Source organism: Camponotus floridanus, unplaced genomic scaffold (genome assembly GCF_003227725.1).
Source record: "Camponotus floridanus strain SB8 unplaced genomic scaffold, Cflo_v7.5 scaffold37, whole genome shotgun sequence".
Lineage (NCBI taxonomy): Eukaryota > Metazoa > Arthropoda > Insecta > Hymenoptera > Formicidae > Camponotus > Camponotus floridanus.
Window position 1 is genome coordinate 1339807 of NW_020229514.1, and position 18594 is coordinate 1358400.

Below are 18594 nucleotides of genomic sequence, written 5' to 3' on the forward strand. Positions count from 1 at the left end.
GATGAAATTCACATTCTAGAAAAATAGAAAATATGTGTCAGATGTCACATTTTCTAAAAAAATGTCATTCATTTTCCGATTATCGCTTAATTTACGAAAAATATTAAATATTGGTTAATAATACGAAAAATATTGATAGCACAATCATTTGTATTTCATCTCTTTCATACTTTTTTCGCAACCTTCGACCTTGGGTCACTTAGTGTGTATAAGTTTCGACTGTCATCTGATGAATTCTCGTGCGACGCACCTCGGCTACTGTTACATACATATAGATACATGTACCAATACGCAGTGACGAACAATCACGGGACTGACGTAATCAACTGGGCCCCACTACTTGAACCGAAGATCGAATCGAGGTTTTAAAGTCCCTGACGGAGAGTAACGACGCGCCAGTACGTTCTTTTCGTTACCGAAGGTAAGTCACGAAGGAAAAACATTTGAAATCATCAAGTGTTAAATAGAAGACTTTAAGTTTCGGAAACTCAATTTAAATAGAAACAAAATAATTTATTAAGCTAATAATTTAAAATGACATTTCAATTAAAGGCATAAAATCATACAAAAAAATAAATAAATAAAAAATCTTAACGTTAATTGTCTTTTTATATTGGAAGATCTTTTTATATTTGACTTTTTTATTAAATTATAATTGTGATGATCACAGTGCGCTACTGGTTAAAATATTTTGTTTCTAGCAAAATTATAAAAAGTGAAGTGTTATCAATGTTTTTAATTGTCGTACTGTTCGCATCGTACAATAAAGTCTATTAATATTTATTAATTAATATTTAAAACGATCAGCTACGCGTTTCTAGACAACAAGGATGAAGGCACTCTTAGTCATTTTCGCGGTGCTGTATATTCATACTGTGTTCGGCGTAGATCCTCACGAGCACACCAAGGTAGTCTGCTATTGGAATAGTACTGCTTATGAAAGAGAAGGTGCGTCACTTTTTAATTTTTTACATCATTGATATTCATGTTACATATACATGTTAATCATATACGTGTTAATTTATTGAAAGAACATTTATTATCTTGAATTACTTCTTAGTAAATTGAAAATTTCGCTATCAAGTGTCACGAATAAACATGAAATTTCTTTCTTCAAAGCATTAACAATGATATATAAGAATAGTATGATGTTGTGTCAAATTAAAATTTTCATTATATTATTTTAGGGATAAATAACATAATTAATATAAAACGATTTTTTTATATCGATTTCAAAACACATCGTTTAAAGTTGAGATGGCTTAATTTTCTGCTTCTTTTTGCTCAAATTTTATGGCGAGAAAAATATTGAATATAATTTTTATTAAATTTAAATTTAATTAAAAATGCAATTGTAAAGGATAACGAATTATATTAACGCGATGAGTTATATTATTACTTTAATTTAGAAAAAATTTTTCTCTCAATCATACGTATAATATTTCTCATTCTTCGCATATTTAAAACCAGCAACAGTCGATTATAAATCGAAGCTTCGGTTTGTATTTACAAGAGTTTTTATCACACTTATGTTACGAAGGTCAAGCGCGAATGGCACAACACACACATTTCATAGAAACTTATAATTCGTAGAAATTTATAATTGGAAAATATCACACGCTTTTGTTTAATATATTTTCATGTAAATTAATTATTTTTTATTATCAAATAGTCGAAATATATGGAAATTTACTATTACCTTGACAGGTCCGGCAAAGTTTCAAATTGAAAATGTCAGACAAGCCTTGTCTCTCTGCACTCATCTGATCTATGGATACGCTCACATCAATTCCGATTTTGAGATTGTTTCCGGTTCGCCGAGTTTAGATACCGGATCGGGCTATTCGTATTATAAACTCGCCACGCAGCTGAAGCGATCGTTTCCTGATCTGAAGATCTATTTGAGTGTCGGAGGAAACTCGGATCCTTATGATGAGGAACACAAGTATCTCGTATTGGTGAGTGCAATTTTGTTGTCCTACATATCAATTTTCAATATTGAATTTTCAAAATATCAAGAAATCTCTTATATTTAAAGCAATTAAAAACCGTAATTAATGTGATAGAAATGGAATAATTAGAATGATAAATTAGAATATGTAATCAAATAAAATTGTGAGAAAAATAAATAGAATTAAAATATTTGCCTGGGATTGGTAGACCGAGACTGCGGAAGGAAGAACGAAATTCATCAATTCCGTTAATCGTCTATTGAATGACTACGACTTTGATGGAATCGATCTGGCGTGGCAGTTTCCACCAGTCAGGCCCAAAAAGCAGCGCAGCGCTTTAGGTTCTTTCTGGCACGGTCTCAAGAAGAAATTGGGCTACGGAAAGTTCAAGGATGAGAAGGAGCAGGAGCATCGCGATGGCTTCACTATTCTGGTCCGTGATCTCAAGACGCAACTCAGGCCGAGATTCAAGTCCCTGACTGTCACTGTGTTGCCTCATGTTAACGCTAGCGGTTAGTATATCTTGCAATAAAAATCTAAAAAAATTAAAATAACATTAATAATAATCGAAATGATGTAAAATTATTATCTCGGGATTTATTACACAATTATGTTTCTTTTGACAGTCTACTATGACGCCAGATTATTAGCACCCAATATCGAAGCTGTGCATATTTTCGCCTTTGATCAAAAAACACCGGAACGCAGTGCGAAAGAGGCCGATTTCCCGGCACCAATCTACGGTAGTTACGGACATGTGGTGGATGACAATATCGATAACGCGCAAAGGTAAACCTGCTTTTTCCCCTCATAATGTACCCTCCCCAAAGTATTTTCAATATATATATTTTAACATATATTATACAATCAATTTATGACAGTTACGGATACGTGGGGGATGACAATATTGATGCTTCGGCAAGGTAAACCTGTCTATCTTTTTTTTGACATTATTTTTCCACATAGTACAATTTAATAATATATAAAGCGTAACGCATGCTAAACAAATTTCCACTTTTGATTTCTTAATTTCATTAATTTTTTAATATTTATCAATTTTCTCATACAAATGAAATTCTATTTTTTCATGTATAACTTATACATTGAGCAAATTGTAATGCGTAATTTATTTCATTTATCGGGACAATTACTGCCTCTAATTGCCTGTACAGTGACATACATTAATCGATATATCTCGAATCCAAATATAAATGTTTCTTCTTATTTTTTCCCTTTTTGCCATCTTTATAAATCTTCCTAATTTTATCAAAACTAAAAATATTCTATATGTTTTTTTATAATTTAATAAAAGTAATTTATAATTTTACAGATACTGGTTGGAAAACGGCACTCCGGGTAGCAAGATTGTTATCGGCATCCCCACATACGCTCGTACGTGGAAATTGACGGCCGATAGCCAGATTTCTGGCGTGCCACCTATCGAGACCGATGGCCCGGGTGCTCCTGGACCCCAGACCAACGAACCAGGGCTGCTCTCCTACGCCGAGGTATGCGCCAAGCTGACTGAACACGCGGCGGGACGATTGCGACGTGTCGGTGATCCGTCCAAGAAGTATGGCAGCTACGCTTATCAATCTTACAACGCTGATACCGGAGCAGAAGGGATCTGGGTCGGTTACGAGGATCCGGACACTGCTGGCAACAAGGCTGCCTTCGTGAAATCCAAGGGACTCGGCGGTGTAGCAATCGTGGATCTGTCCCTGGACGATTTCCGAGGTGTTTGCACCGGCGACACATATCCTATTGTCAGAGGAGCTAAATACAAATTGTAAAATGGAACGAGGATCGATCGGATGATAGCCGAAATAAAAGTCAAAAGTATTGAAAAGTATTCAATTATCATATTCGGCTGAAGGAATTGCATTTGTCTCTAATAAATTTTGTATGATAGCCGCTGTTTGTTAACGGAAGTTATATATTGTTTGACGAGTAAACTATTGAGATTTTTAATGATCGAGAAAGAAACTTTTCAACAAGACAATTTTAACGAGAATTGTAATGTCGTTATATACATATTGATCGCGGTGATAATAAAAATAGCGATGCTTTCCTATTATTCAAAAGTTCATTTCTCATCCCTAATTATTTTACAAGATAAGTACTACTTTTTTTCAAAATATAAAGTGAAACTACGTGAATAACACTTCAATCTATGCAGTTATCACTTGTATAGAGGTTATTTGTATAAAGTCGTTATTTACAAAATTATAAAAGTTTTCTCGTATTATTCTCTGATTTCAAGGATGATATTTCATAAATAATTCCGAAAAGAATAAAGATCAAAGAAACGATAAATCACATATACAAGGTATTCATATATACATGATACACATATATGTATATATATTTATATAGATAATATATTTTTCGTGCAGTCTATTTTTCCGGCCAAACGATACATTTGCACGGGTGTATAGCAAAGGTTCTCTTGTAAATGGACTAGATTCGTTAACATATCCAACATTGAGGATTACATCACACCGGATACAGTTAATAATTCGCAGCCATTCTCACGTCAGACGCGAATCAAACTTTCTCTCCTATTGGCATGATGAAGTTAAAATGAAAAAAGATACAGATACACAGTGTGATCCATTAACGTGTGATAAATTAACATTCTGATTGACTTGTCGCATGTTCGACGCGCGCTTTTTTGCCATCGATCGCCATCTCGATCGTGTTGAACGCCTGCAATCGGTCTCTTTAAACTAGCAATATACGATACTCTTACAAAATACTGGGAGTAATAGCTGGAACAGCTTTACGTCTCTACACTAAAGTTAATAATCCGATAGAGAAAGTTTGATTAATTAATAAATCACATTAACGAAAGAAGGGCACTCGTGAGAATACAAGATTATAATGTAACATATGTAATAAAATCATTACTTCTTTCTCATCTAGTCTCGATTGAATAATCTAGACCTATTACTATCTCGATTCGCAAGTCTACGCGTGTTAAGACCGATACAGTCTACGCAAATGCGATACGCGATAAATCGGCAGCAAGATAGTGCGTTGTTTTGTAAATTTACATGAATAAATTCGATCAAAATTAGCAACACACTTTGTTTTATCGCGATCCAACGCTATTAATCGTACGGTTTTAACGCGCGGTGTAACTCATACGAATCGATCTCTTCTTCTCCTTTTTCGTGACTTTCATTCGCTGACAGAGGATCGCTTTATATATTTATATGCGTGTGGGTTTATCTACGATACGACGAGGGGGAGGTGCGTCTCGAATCGTTAAATTATGTCGAATCACGCACCTTTGTTCGTCAATATATTTAATACTGGAACGTTCATTCAAATGCTTAGGTTTGTTTATAGGCATTAATTAATCGGCTGTCGCGACACTATATATGGCACTTGGATTATGCGTGTACATCCGTTGTAAGTAGGTACTCGCTGCTCTTCTCTGGGTAATTTTTCTATTAAAGAGACAATTCTCGAAGAGCTAAGCAAATGAAGGAGATATATTACATTCTCGTAAAATTTTCTACTAATTCTTGTAAACGTAAAATGTTGTATCTATTCCAGTACACACTATCATATACACGCTATTAATTTAATAATACGGTGATAACAGCTAAAGTTAGTTCATAAATGGATGATTCGTGCGCGTGTTATTAAATAACAGGCATGTAATAATTGATTGAATTAAACAACTAATAACTTTAAAGCGAATGGTCAGTTAACGAAAATAAATTTTAAAACATAAATTATACATATAAACTGGGCCAATAAGAGATAAAATCGATATTTGAAATTGTATTTTTCCTTCAAGCTACCGCTTTGGATATCACAAATGTGATATACATCCTTCATCCATTTGTCCCTCCGATCGCGAACGAACGATTCGCAAAAGCCGTTGTGTAAATAACTTTCACGCCCGACAAGAATAATATAAAGTGTCTTCTCAATTTCTCGATATAAAAAAATAATTCGGAGAAAGGTGCTGTCGCAAAACTTGGAAGGAGCTCGCGATTTAGCATCCGCGATGATCCCAGGCAGTTTAGTGGAATGAAATTGGCTCTTTATACTTTCTCCTTTTCTCTAACATATATTTTTTGGTTCGCTTTTTGCGCAGATGCGAATGATTAATTAGCTCCGCGCGAATATATATATATATTTTATATATACGTATATATTTGCATAAAGTGCACTCGACTTAAACGAAACAATGCAGTATTTTTCACACCGAAATACAACACGGTAATATAATGAATGAACAACAATCACTAAACATCGTTGAAATTTGTTTCTTCTTTTTTAATGAATCGTGACATTGACCACTTTTGTTTTATAAAAGTAAAAACGTCCGATCAAAGTAATAAAGGGGATATTGCGTTTCGAGATGTTGGAATCAGCAGATTGGATACGCAACTAGAAGGAGATAATTTCTATTTCTAAACTGAGAGGAAGAACGAAACGGAAATGGTTTCTGTCTCTAAAAAGTGCTCTGCGCGTTATCGAGGTCGATAATTATCGAAAAGTGACAATTCAAACTCCGTAAATAAATTTTTACATAATAATTATGATTTTCTCATTATTAATATTCATAATGATATTAATATTCATTCATAATGATATTATTAATGAGATTCATTAATATATAAAATTATTAAAAAAATGAAGAAATAAATTCCTAAACTTTATAGATCACTATCGGAAAAAATATTTATCATAAATGCTATCATGGAAATAATTTACTGCAAATCTAAAATTTACAAATCTAAATATAAATAAAAGACAATTTCTTAAACAACACTTTCATATAAAGATGAAAGATTAAAATGCACAAAGAATGTTTTCCGTTATACTTCCTCATTTTTTCGCATTAAAATTTAAATAAAGGATAGAATATAAAACTTACCGAAAATTATTATTATTATACAGCAGAAGTACGATACGCAAGTAGACTCGAAGCCTCGATTTTCGCGGAAAGCGGGGTTGCAGATATAAGCATATCAGAGTCCTACGGTGTTTCCTAAGAAGTCTGTTACACGCTTTTTCTTCTTTTAACTCTAATCTCTACATGACGGAACATCGTTTGACGTTGTACCTATTATCTTGGTCCACATTGTTGATGCTGAGTACCTTGAGAAGCCTTTCGGTGTCTTTGAAGCTATGCCTACCGCGCTGCTGTTGCTTCATCAGCAGCATCGTTGCCGTCGCCGTCGTCGCCTTTTTCTTTTTCTTCTTCTTCTTTTTCCGTTTAGTTTGCGGTAACGTCAACTCCAACATCTGCTCGAGTCGTAGGCGAATAGGCCAACCGGCGCTTCCGTCCTCGACATTTCCACTCCGATGATAGGCATAACTCGTCGACGCGTTAGGCTCCTGACGATCATGGCGATCCTGCCACCACCAGGGGTTCTTACACGATCTCGTCTGCTGACTTGGCTGCGAGTCGTGATAAGGATCTTCCTCGGCCATCGGTCGTCTGAGTTGTACAAAGGAATCATGAACGCGAACCGGTCGCGCCAATGACGATCTCTTCTTGATCGGCGTTAGATGAGTGGACTGATGCCTCGCCAGAGACTTGGTCAGATTATCTCTGGCCCCTCGAATTTTCCTCATTTCATCGGGCGGAGACGTTGGTACATCCGGATACAGCGCCAGATTCGAGATAGGCAGACGATGATTGGTGCGATGAATCCGGGCGACGGCGCCATTGTCGTTATTGTTATTGTAATTGTTGCCGCTTTTGTTGGGAGGATTGTTATTATCGATCACGTGACGGCACTGTTCCGTGCACTGCAGACAATCGTAATACTTTTCGGCGACATGACGGCGCGACGCCGAGAAACGATCTCGCAGATCGGCGCATCGACGACGCTCGTTGCTCGTTGCGATCGCGCCATTACGCGTGCCCTGATGAAAATGGTAAGGCTGCTGTCACACCTCTTGCAGGTACTTGAGAGGACAAAGGATCTCCTTGTAAAGTACGTCGCCCTCTTTGCCCGTGTGATCGGCTGAACGCACATCCGCTGCGCATCTCACCATCGCCACCCCGTCCATTTCCTCGCCCACTTGGATCACAATCTATGCGATATAATAGAATAGAAGAATCAAACTTCTCTTATAGATTATACTTTTTAGATTTAGAAATAAAAAGAAACTTGAAAAGATGTGAATATAAATTTTTGTAATCAAAATTAGAAGAGTGTAAAATAAAAATTTCAAAATTTTAATAAAATTTTAATTAAATGTTGGGTTTAGTTATTGAAAAATATATATGTATTCGCATCAAAAAATAATTGAGCAAATTAAAGCAATACATATTAAAAAGCAGAATATATAATTCGATTAAAAATCACCAACATTAATTTTTATTTGCATTCCGCATTGCTCTTTGTATCTATCTTGCATTTATTCACAATAATACAAGTAAAAGGTTTTAATTGAAAATTTTTGTCAAAGCTTGTTGAAATGTTTTATATAAAAAAAATCTTAATAGGATATATAAATATAAATAAATTTTAATGCGGAATTTAGTTGAATTTTTTCAAAAAATACAAACATACCTGATCTCGCAGCAGAGTTTGATCACCCAGCTGCAGGTTACGCGTGACTTGAAGAGTCCTTTGACCGGATTCGACTCGCATAACATACGCACTTGGAAAATAACCGGCACGGCCACCGAGACATTTACCTTTCCACCAGTCTTTTTCCGATTTATCAATCACAGTAACCTTATAACCAGCCCTATAATTACAAGAATAACGTGTTCTTAAATCAATTAATACGTACACACACACACACACACATAAAAAATATATAAAATATATAAAATACAAACTGTTTTCAATTATATATTCGTAGATTAATTGTTAGTAACATCCTAGACGATCGTCCGATCACTTAATTCGACACTCCCGACACTCGTTTGCACGCAAAATATTTTTTTGTGGAACGATCACGATTCACGTCCGAACAGATACAAGTCCGCAGCGAAACTGCCGAGTGTCCTCTCCCCACCCTTCCCCGCGTTCTCGAGTCCCGAGTTCTTTCCAGGAAAGCGATAAAAATATTTTTCGTAGTGTGCGTGTCGCCACAATATAATAATGACTGTTTTGAGATTTCGAAACATTTTATTATCGCGAAAACTTGCGAATATTCTTGACAGAATAAAATATAAAGATACAAAAATTAAAATGTAAAGATGCATAATAATGGCGATGTGCGACAACTTCAAAATACCGTTACTTTCATCGCATATAGAATACGAATTAATGAATAAAGATACGAAGAATCTCATTGATTCGACGCGAAAAAATATATATTGATCGCGACGATATAAACTGATCGAGAGAATATATTTAATCGTGCACCCACAATTGATAGACTCTGATAGACACAACAAACTATCGAATATCCTACCTCTGTCCTTCGCGTGCGCACGTCACGCTCGAGCTCGAATTTTTTTCCAGGAAAGCAATAAGAATGTTCCTCGTAAAGTACGTATTTCACTACTATATAATTGCGATTATTTCACTACTAATATAATTGCGATTATTTCAAGTTTTGAAAAATTATCAACGTAAAAATTTCTGAGCAAATGACGTTCAAAATCACGAGACGAGACGATCCGATCGCGACGCATGCACACCGTGAACTACGCAATATACTGTTGACTGTTAGCTAACCTTTTTTTACCCTTGACGCAAGCGCGACCTGCCGCTCCAAGAGGGAGAAAGAGAAAAAAGAGCCCAAATTTTGCAAGAAAAATATTCTGCGTATATCGTAACGCGACACAATACATGACAATTTGAAGTCGAATGTATCTCGAAATAAAAACTTTACCGAGTATTGTGTACGACGTAACTATTGTATAAAAAAGATTTGAAATGTACAATAATATACATTACAATAGTGATACGCAACAAACTATAAAGTGTCTCTGCTTTTTCGTCGTGGCGCGATATTTAATTTGAATAAAATGTGTGTGTGTGTGAAATAATATATGTAAAATGAATAGCATATTATCGAGACAAAAAATTAAACATATCTTTAAATAAGTTACTATTTAATTATTTATTAAATGTTAAGAAATGCAGAAATTACGGAAAACTTTATAAAAAAAAAACGAGAAATCACTTTGTTTATATTGTTAATTTAATTTAGCTTTACTTTGTAACTTAAAAAAGTGATACAAATGAGACAATCATCTTTTGTTTATAAATCGTCTCTTTTTTCTATAAAAGATATTATTTTTCTTAATTTTTATTTTTTTAATTTATAAATATCGAGGATTTTTCATTATAAAGAGGCGTAAGAATTTTCATATGTTTTGAGTAAGAAAGCATTAGGAATATTAATATCTCATTTAATCTTATTAAAAAAATACATATATTTTAATATCTCATAATATATTTATACAATATATTCATATTTTAATATCTCTAATATTTTTCAAAACATTACGTCTGTTATTAAATCTCTCGATATATATAATTAAAAAATAATTTACTCTTAAAAATATTTGTAATGATTTAAGATGGTTGTAATAATTTATTATTATTTAATTATTATTTAATTATTTATTTCTATTTAATTTTACCGCGATAATTATACGTGACGAAAGCAGCAGCACTTTGAAGTTGTTCACATATTATTGTTGCATCATTTTCGAATAATTGTATGTACTCCTATAGTAAAGAATATTTAGAAATCTGTGCGATACGAATATTCGAAATCTCAAAATAATTGAATCGTATCGCAGTGTATGTAAGAGAATTCATCAAGAATTTTCTTATCTCGCCTTTTTCTGGAAAAAACTCGGGACTCGAGGCGCGACGTGTGAAGGGTGAGTAGAGGACGCTCGGCCCAGTTTTGTCGCGCATTTGTATCTGTTCGGATGTGGATCGCGATCGCTGCGTGATTTTCACGTCGTTTATTCGCGGAAAGGAATATTTCGCGGGCAAACGAGTGTCGGGAGTGCCGAATTAAGTGACGGGCGATTGTTTCGGCATTAATTAATCTGTAATTAATCTGTAAATTAATCTTTCTCTCGATTTCGCGAGCAGTGTACATCGTCTCGCGTCGAATCGACGAAGATTCTTCGTATCTTTGTTCGTTAATTCATGTATTTTGTACGCGATAATATCGCTATTATTATAAATATTTTTATTCCGTCCAAAATTCCCAAGTTTTCGCGATAATAAAATCTCAAAATAATCGCTAATAATTGTGTTGCGACGACACGCGTATTACGGAAAATATTTCTATTGTTTTTTTAAAAGAAATTCCGGGCACGAGTAATGAAGGATGGGGGGACACTCGGCAGTTATATCGCATATTTGCGTCTGTTCGGATTATTTCTCGCGTCGTTTATTCCCGGAAAGGAATATTTCGCGGGCAAACGAGTGTCGGGAGTGTCGAATTAAGTGACGGGCGATTGTTTCGGCATTAATTAATCTGTAATTAATATGTAAATTAATCTTTCTCTTGATTTCGCGAGCAGTGTACATCGTCTCGCGTCGAATCGACGAAGATTCTTCGTATCTTTGTTCGTTAATTCATGTATTTTGTACGCGATAATATCGCTATTATTATAAATATTTTTATTCCGTCCAAAATTCCCAAGTTTTCGCGATAATAAAATCTCTAAATAATCGCCAATAATTGTGTTGCGACGACACGCGTATTACGGAAAATATTTCTATTGTGTTTTTAAAAGAAATTCCGGGCACGAGTAGTGAAGGGTGGGGGAAGGACACTCGGCAGTTATATCGCATATTTGCGTCTGTTCGGATTATTTCTCGCGTCGTTTATTCCCGGAAAGGAATTTTTCACATGAAAATAAACGCAAATAAAGGTGCTGATTAATCTGCAAATTGATTGAGCGCCCTCTATCAATTTTATTATCAATGTTATCGAGTTTCGTATCTTTGTTAATTCATTAACCCGCGATATTTTAAAGTAGGCCGTGCATCACTAATATTATAATATTTCGTTACATTTCAAATATTCGTGCACTGTCGAAAATATTCGGAAGATTTTGCCATGTCAAATAATATTTTGAAATCTCAAAGCAATCATGCGGGACAAGGAATATTTTTATTGCTTTCTCGAAAAAAAATTCGTGCTCCAGTGACAAGGATATATTTGTCGAGGAGAGGACATTCGGCAGTTTCATTGCGTACTTGGGTCTCTTCGGACGCGGAGATCGTTCGCGATCGTTTCTCGTATCGTTTATTCGCGAAAGAGAATTATTTTGTTCGCGGGCGAGTCGGGAGTGTCGAATTAAATGACGGGCGATCGTCTCGGAATAATAATTAGTCTGAAAGTGCGTGATCGAGAACGCGTTATCTCGATTTCGCGATCGATGAATACCGCGTCACGTCGATGAGATTCTAACCTAAATTTATTCATTAATTTGCACATTTCGCGTTGCTTATTCGACAAGTATCGACAAAATACCGATCAAATATCTGAAACGTCAAAGCATCGTCGTAATAATAAATTCAACAGAAGATATGTGTTTGTGTGATTATTATATGTGTGAACGATCGACAATTGTATCTATTATTTTTACCCGATGATTTTTTTGCATATTAATCAGTCTGAAATATTTTGTCAAAAGGCCGGAAGTGTCGTGTAAATCAAATAATAATATTTTACGTTATTTGCCTCTTTGAACGATACGATTTTCGAGATTTAATATCGCGTGTATTTTGTAATATTTATCTGGTGGCGAAAATGCTTTGAATAAATAGTGAATAAAAAAAGTACGAGAGTGTATCGGGAGTGCCGAGCGAAAAATATAACGGGCGATCGTTAAAAGTAATAAATAGTGTATCGTGATTATCATATCCATCTGTATGAACACTCGAAGCAAGAAAGGAGCAAGAAGGAGCAAAGAAGCGGAAAGGAGCAATGAAGCAGAAAATAACAACAGCAATGGCGTATCATGTTACGGTGCAACATCAGCTGATACGTAAGTCCATTTATTCACGATATTTGTCAGAAATAATTATGAACACTTGAAAAAATGTCTAAGATGAAATATGAAGTTATATGGAAAATAAATATTGTGATATTTAAATTTTAAAATATTAATATACTTCTTCATATGTTTCTTTACAAAGAGAATAATTTAAAAAAAATTACGAACGCTGAAAATTACAATAATTATTAAATTAAAATAAAAACAAAATTATTAAAATTATATATTTATTTAATATCTTGGAAATTTTTTAATTATACATTTATTTAATATTTTGGAAACTTTAATTATTTCAAATATGTCACTATTTTTTGTCATATTTATTAAAATTAATTTAAATAAAATTGTTATAAATAAAATGATGCATTTTAGAAAAAGAATGAAGATACTATTTTTAAAGTGCTCTAATGTGTTTCTTTGAAGACTCAAGTGTTCATAATTTATTATTATTATTATTATAAAATAGATTGATATATAAGTAAAAATTTGGAGAAAAGTCCCGGGATTTCTGTGCTACGTAAGGTTATTTATTACTTACTTAAGATCTAGCTCATCCGGATGTCGCGCCTCGAAATTGTACAGCACGACGTAGAGATTGTTCGGTGGCAATACGCGTTTGCCACCGGGTGGATTCAGATGATTCTGATTGTTAGTGTGTGGTGACGGGCACGGTGACGTACTCGCCGACGAGTACGACTTTTCATTCTCGTCCGGCAACTCCATGCTCGACATCCGGATAGCGCTTCGCACGTGCTTGTGTATGCCATGTGTCTGGCCCGGGCTGCAAGGTGCTGTAAAAGACAAATAGATACGCGAAATTCACACGATTCAAAGATTCACTCATCATTCATTATTTTCGGGCAATTTCCGGGAAAAAGTTTTACATTCATATAATTAATATCGACTTAAATCTTTCACGAGAATGAGCAGATAAATTTTTTTCAGGGGAAAAAAATTATGAATCGAATATTCATTCGTATCTTTGTACTTTGGATTTCATATATCATTTCGATATTAAAATATAACTGTTTTTTAAATTAAATTAAATTTTAAATTAACGTTTATCTTAAAATAATCAAGTATCATGCTTATCTATTATTTTACGCTCGAGCTTTGAAAGAAAATTTTAAGCTAAAGAAAGTTAATGAAATGTATAATTGAGTACTCTCTTTCGTACAATACGTAGTCTGATAATTAATGGAAAGCTCGCAAATTGACCATTTTATATGCACCGATTTAATTGTGCATTAATTCATTGCGCGTGAAATTGTACGGTTTACTCACACAGCCTGTTGATACTGCCGCTGTCAGAATGTCGGGGTGGCGTGGTCTCTCTCGCACCAGTAGCAGGGTAGTAATCTCGCGGGCGATGCCGGACGTGCGCGGTTCCTTCCGGGGAATCCAAACTGAGACTCTTCATCCTCAAGTTCAGTCTCTCGCGTCTACGTTGCGGACTATGTGGTGCTTGGTTTTTCGTAATAATCGGTTAGAAATTTGTTAATCGTGACAAAAGAATCGCACCTCGACGCTGACATCGAATAATTATAAAATTTAATAATGAAGCATGGGGTAAACAAGATGATAAAATTTAATTTCTCTGGGAAATAAAAGTATAAAATATATTTTATGCTTTTTACAATAATTGAAAATTTAAGATTGCAGTTTTTTTGCAAAGTGTGAAATTAGGTGAGAGCCTTTTTAAACAAAATTTTCAAATGAGAGCGAATAAAAATGAATGAATTAGTGATGTAAATTATTCATTTGATTTTGATTTCTTTTCTCTTTGCACAGAATTTTTTTTTAAATATTACTTCTAGTTGAGTTACTTAATTTGTTGAGAGAATAAAAAATGAACCAATCATGAAAGTTAATTAAGCTTTTGCAATTAATCGAGCGATGAGTAATTTCATTAAATAAAATTTCACAAATTGTGACATCTATCTGTAGAAAGAGAGATATAATCGGTGTCAGCGTCGAATTATAATTGAAGTATTAGTATTATACACAGATATAAGTGGAACAATCTATTATTTACAGATATATACGAATTATTCAAAGTAATTTATACTGATAGTGGGACAAAAAGCACACAAACAGCATAATTACGGGACACGACTCGCGTAAAAACATGAAAAATTTCGTAATATTGCGGAAAAGAACATTTTTATTTACAATATTTACATATTTTCGTCGGAAAAAGTTTAGAGATAATATTTTAAATATTTATGTGTGAGAAGACAATAGAGCTGGATGTAAATCACTTGATCCGCATATCGGATATTTTTAATCTTCTTCTTCTAGTCAGATATTTCGATATAAATATCATACGATAATAAATTACGATAAATAAAATTTTACGGGAGCGAAAAAAATTTAATTGACAGGTTCTCTGCAACGATAAAAGTGAACATTTTTCACAACAAGTTTAGCCTAAAAGCTATTATCGATACAAAGGCGTTTCTTCAAGTTTATTGTTAAATAGAAATGATTATTTTTATCGCTCTACTGCTCATAAAAGTGTGTCGCTCGATACTATTTTATAGCGCGTTTTATATGAAGAAAAACCGTATGTTTGTTGATTCTAAGATTATTTTCGAATTTCACTGCACGCTTTGCAAACAGAAATAAAAGAAAGAAAAACGCGATGAACGACTCAACAGTCGCGCATCGAAACCAAATGAAATGAATGAAACAAATCCTGTTGCGACAATAAAGGTTGCGAACCGATAAAATAGCCTCGTTCGCTATCACAACGGCATAAAATCGATAGTGGCCGTGTTAAATCGATTTAAATCAGTGACAAAGCGTAAATTGTGTTCCGCTGCTTGTATTTACATACTATGTGCATCGAACCACAAAGTTCGATCGTTTTTTTTCCTTGAGCAATAAATCTGCTTTGACAATTCGATACTTATTAAAGTCATACTTGGGGGGGGGGGGGGGGGGCGCATCTTTGAAAAATATTAAAAATAAAATAATTTTCTCTTTTTTAAAATTTATTTTTCAAATTTTGTATATGCTTAGAATTTATGGATTATTTATTTATTTACGTTAACGTTTATTAGAATTTATAGATTATTTATTTACGTTAAAGAAAAAGGAAAAACAATTTTTCAATTGTCTCAATATTGATGTGTTCTTCTGAAATAATAATAAATAATTAATAAAACAATAAATGACGAAGTGTGATAATATTGAAATAAATACAAATTCGATAAGTCTTTTAAATGATATTTTTCCGAATACACATATTTTTATATCTTGTCTCGAGTTACAGATTGAATATCAAATTAAAATTTTTACTCGAGTTATATTTTACAGTATCGTATGAAATGTTGGAAACGACACTTTCTTGTGAAAGGGTATTAGTTGCTCGATGAACAAACAATCCTAATTATGATGGATGATTGCAAACGTCGGCAACGTTGATGCAAAGGATAACGATAAGTAGGCGAACACATTTCGTGATGTTATCGGTTCGAGAATCGAAAACATATACTTGCGTATAAAAAGAGGTTTTGTCTTCTGTTCCCGCGATCGATTCTGCATAATGCTATACAAAATTCCGTTTGCACTTGTAATCCGAGTACGTTCCCTCCGGGTATACTTCTTCCGCTCTTTTTCTTCATGTGGTTAGCTAACTACTTCCGCGAAGTAAATTTTTAATGATCGTGATGCGTTCGTGTTTCATCGATTTACGTGGGAAACATTTTTTTTTCTCTTCGTGTAAAATACAGTCCACTTACATATGTTTAGCCAGATCGATATACTCGACGAAGGATCGATGCTATTTATTCAACGTTTGCGCCTGTCTAATATTTGTTGTTTTCGTGGTCGTTTATTAGCATCTATTAATTAACGAGGGCGAAATAGTTTCTCTCCGATCGTAAAAGACTCAAAACAAGTAACAGTGAAATTATAATCGATTGGAAATTATCATTCTATACAATATGTAATATTTGATAAATATTCTTAAATACTCCTTGAATATTTCTAAATATTTAGAATTTAGATTTTTTCAATTAATATCGCTACTATTTTTTGCTATATACAGCCATTTTACTTAAAAATATAATTATTATGAAAAATAAAGAGAGAGGTAATATAAAATATTTTTGTATAATAATACATTTTTTAGAGATAATATAAAATATTTTAGTATAATAATATATTTTTAGAGATAACATAAAATATCATTTTACTCTATAAATATATATCTATTTTCACAAAATAATAAATAACGGCAGTTAAAATGATTCGTATTGTCAGAGTCTATTCAAATATTCAATAGAGAAAAAGAAGCCCGAGAATATCTATCAAATATATTTGTATCGTACAGAATATATCGCATGAAAGGAAGAAAATTAAGAACGAGTCGCGCAAACAGAGATAAAATTGACAATATTCGAGCGGAAGAGAATGAACCGATGAGATCGATGGCGTCGCAATGTTCTCGAGGTTGTATCGCGTTCGGGAAAAAAATCTATCGCGCTATCCTTGATGCAGTGGATGCATATATGCTATCCTTGATGCAGTCGCGCGAATGCATCGCACTCGTATTACGTCACCACGTAACGCATCGTCATCGTTTTTTATTGGCGCCGCGTTGAGCTTCCACGTCGGGTGATCTCAGCGAGGTCGATGTCGATGGCGGCGACGACGACGATTCCTGCGACCTCAGTACCAGGGGCTGTCCAAAGGGTCGTGTACCGGAAGTGGATCCGCCGCTACCGCGTCCTGACGAATCAGATTTCACAAGGATAACGCGATCGAATCGACACATATCGAGCTCTTCCGGCGGGATCGGTCGCTTTTCTCATTCTTCGTTCGATCTCGCGGTTGGTCTCAATCTCGAGATTGTTTAGAAGAGGAAAGCTCACGCAAATTCACATTAATTGTTCTTATTAGAGTAGCACAGGCTGCGAAAATCTTGATGTTATTTGATGATCCTTGAGTTAGTCGGCGATATTTTTTTCGTTATTCGTTCCTTGTCCTCTCTTATTGTGCATTTATGTAGAATTATTCTTATTACGATACCGTAATTTCGCTTTCGAGATACAACATCAAACACAAGAGTATCTATCGTTATAAAAATGTAATTAGAAACAAAAAAAAGAAAGAATTAATAATTATAATAAATGATCAAATAACGAAAAAAGTGAGTCTTAAAAATTGTTAAAAATAACAACTGTTATTTTTTTTAATTATAATTTGTTCTCATTATAATGATTATTGATATCGTTATTAATTTTTTCTTATTATTATTACAGTTAATATTTTTTAATTATTATAATTATGATTACTAATATCAGCATTATCTTCAGTATCAGCGTAATGATTATTGATGGTGATTATTTTTATAAATATTATTATTATTATGGTAGATACTAGTGATAGATACTCGAACATATGACAGAAAGCTAATAGGGCGTGATTGGAAGGGAAACTTGACAAGCTTCCGTGATAAGCGCGAGATAAAAGTCAAGAGGGTGAGAAGCGGAAAAGAGTTTCTTTCGTCGTCGGAGAAAGAAACCACCCACGACGACAAACCTGCCAGCCTAAAAGATCGATTTGTTCGATTTATCGAACGTGATTCTCGGTCGAGAGAAACTTGCAACGAGAGCTCCTTCAGAAAATCTAGTACACTCGCGTAACAAAGGTAGTAAA

The 18594-nt window shown here is 34.1% G+C and overlaps 3 protein-coding genes and 1 long non-coding RNA gene across 6 annotated transcripts in view; 2 read left to right on the forward strand and 2 right to left on the reverse strand.

The window, feature by feature from the left end:
- The first annotated feature begins 229 nt into the window (after positions 1 to 229).
- LOC105253215 (chitinase-like protein Idgf4) lies at positions 230 to 4036 on the forward strand. 2 transcript variants are annotated; one of them, XM_011261088.2, is made up of 7 exons: positions 230 to 421; positions 808 to 948; positions 1708 to 1958; positions 2161 to 2464; positions 2579 to 2741; positions 2834 to 2875; positions 3283 to 4036. In XM_011261088.2, exons 2-7 carry the CDS (start codon positions 831 to 833, stop codon positions 3743 to 3745), a joined length of 1341 nt encoding a protein of 446 aa, XP_011259390.1. In that variant the 5' UTR covers positions 230 to 421; positions 808 to 830; the 3' UTR covers positions 3746 to 4036. The 2 variants fall into 2 exon arrangements, with proteins under 2 accessions (XP_011259390.1, XP_011259391.1); XM_011261089.3 differs by lacking the exon at positions 2834 to 2875 and having other exon boundaries at positions 231 to 421.
- Positions 4037 to 6754: 2718 nt separating this feature from the next.
- On the reverse strand, positions 6755 to 7874 carry LOC112638801 (the record flags this gene model as incomplete). The annotated part of the gene is made up of 1 exon (XM_025411096.1): positions 6755 to 7874. A coding segment is annotated over one exon (864 nt), but the record flags the coding sequence as incomplete, so codon positions are not given.
- The window catches only part of LOC105253207, a 51503-nt gene continuing 40590 nt past the window's right edge, over positions 7682 to 18594 (reverse strand). Inside the window, exons 12-15 of one of the 2 annotated variants that reach the window (XM_011261071.3) lie at positions 14212 to 14391; positions 13466 to 13718; positions 8504 to 8684; positions 7682 to 8021 (exon numbers count right to left, since the gene is read on the reverse strand). In XM_011261071.3, the coding sequence (XP_011259373.1) occupies positions 7875 to 8021; positions 8504 to 8684; positions 13466 to 13718; positions 14212 to 14391 (761 nt within the window). In that variant the 3' untranslated portion in view covers positions 7682 to 7874. The remainder of the gene's footprint in view (positions 8022 to 8503; positions 8685 to 13465; positions 13719 to 14211; positions 14392 to 18594) is intronic. The other variant, XM_011261072.3, reaches the window with a different exon arrangement.
- Positions 12548 to 18594, forward strand: part of LOC105253211 — an 86210-nt gene continuing 80163 nt past the window's right edge. The window contains exon 1 of the long non-coding RNA XR_002192636.2: positions 12548 to 12918. This is a non-coding gene — a long non-coding RNA (uncharacterized LOC105253211). The remainder of the gene's footprint in view (positions 12919 to 18594) is intronic.

What these genes read in the sequence shown, in the direction of transcription:
- LOC105253215 (XM_011261088.2), top strand. Translation starts at nt 831, where the DNA reads ATGAAGGCACTCTTAGTCATTTTCGCGGTGCTGTATATTCATACTGTG. An exon ending in AACACAAGTATCTCGTATTG is followed by an intron (nt 1,959 to 2,160) that starts GTGAGTGCAATT and finishes TGGGATTGGTAG; the next exon opens with ACCGAGACTGCGGAAGGAAG. An exon ending in AATATTGATGCTTCGGCAAG is followed by an intron (nt 2,876 to 3,282) that starts GTAAACCTGTCT and finishes ATAATTTTACAG; the next exon opens with ATACTGGTTGGAAAACGGCA.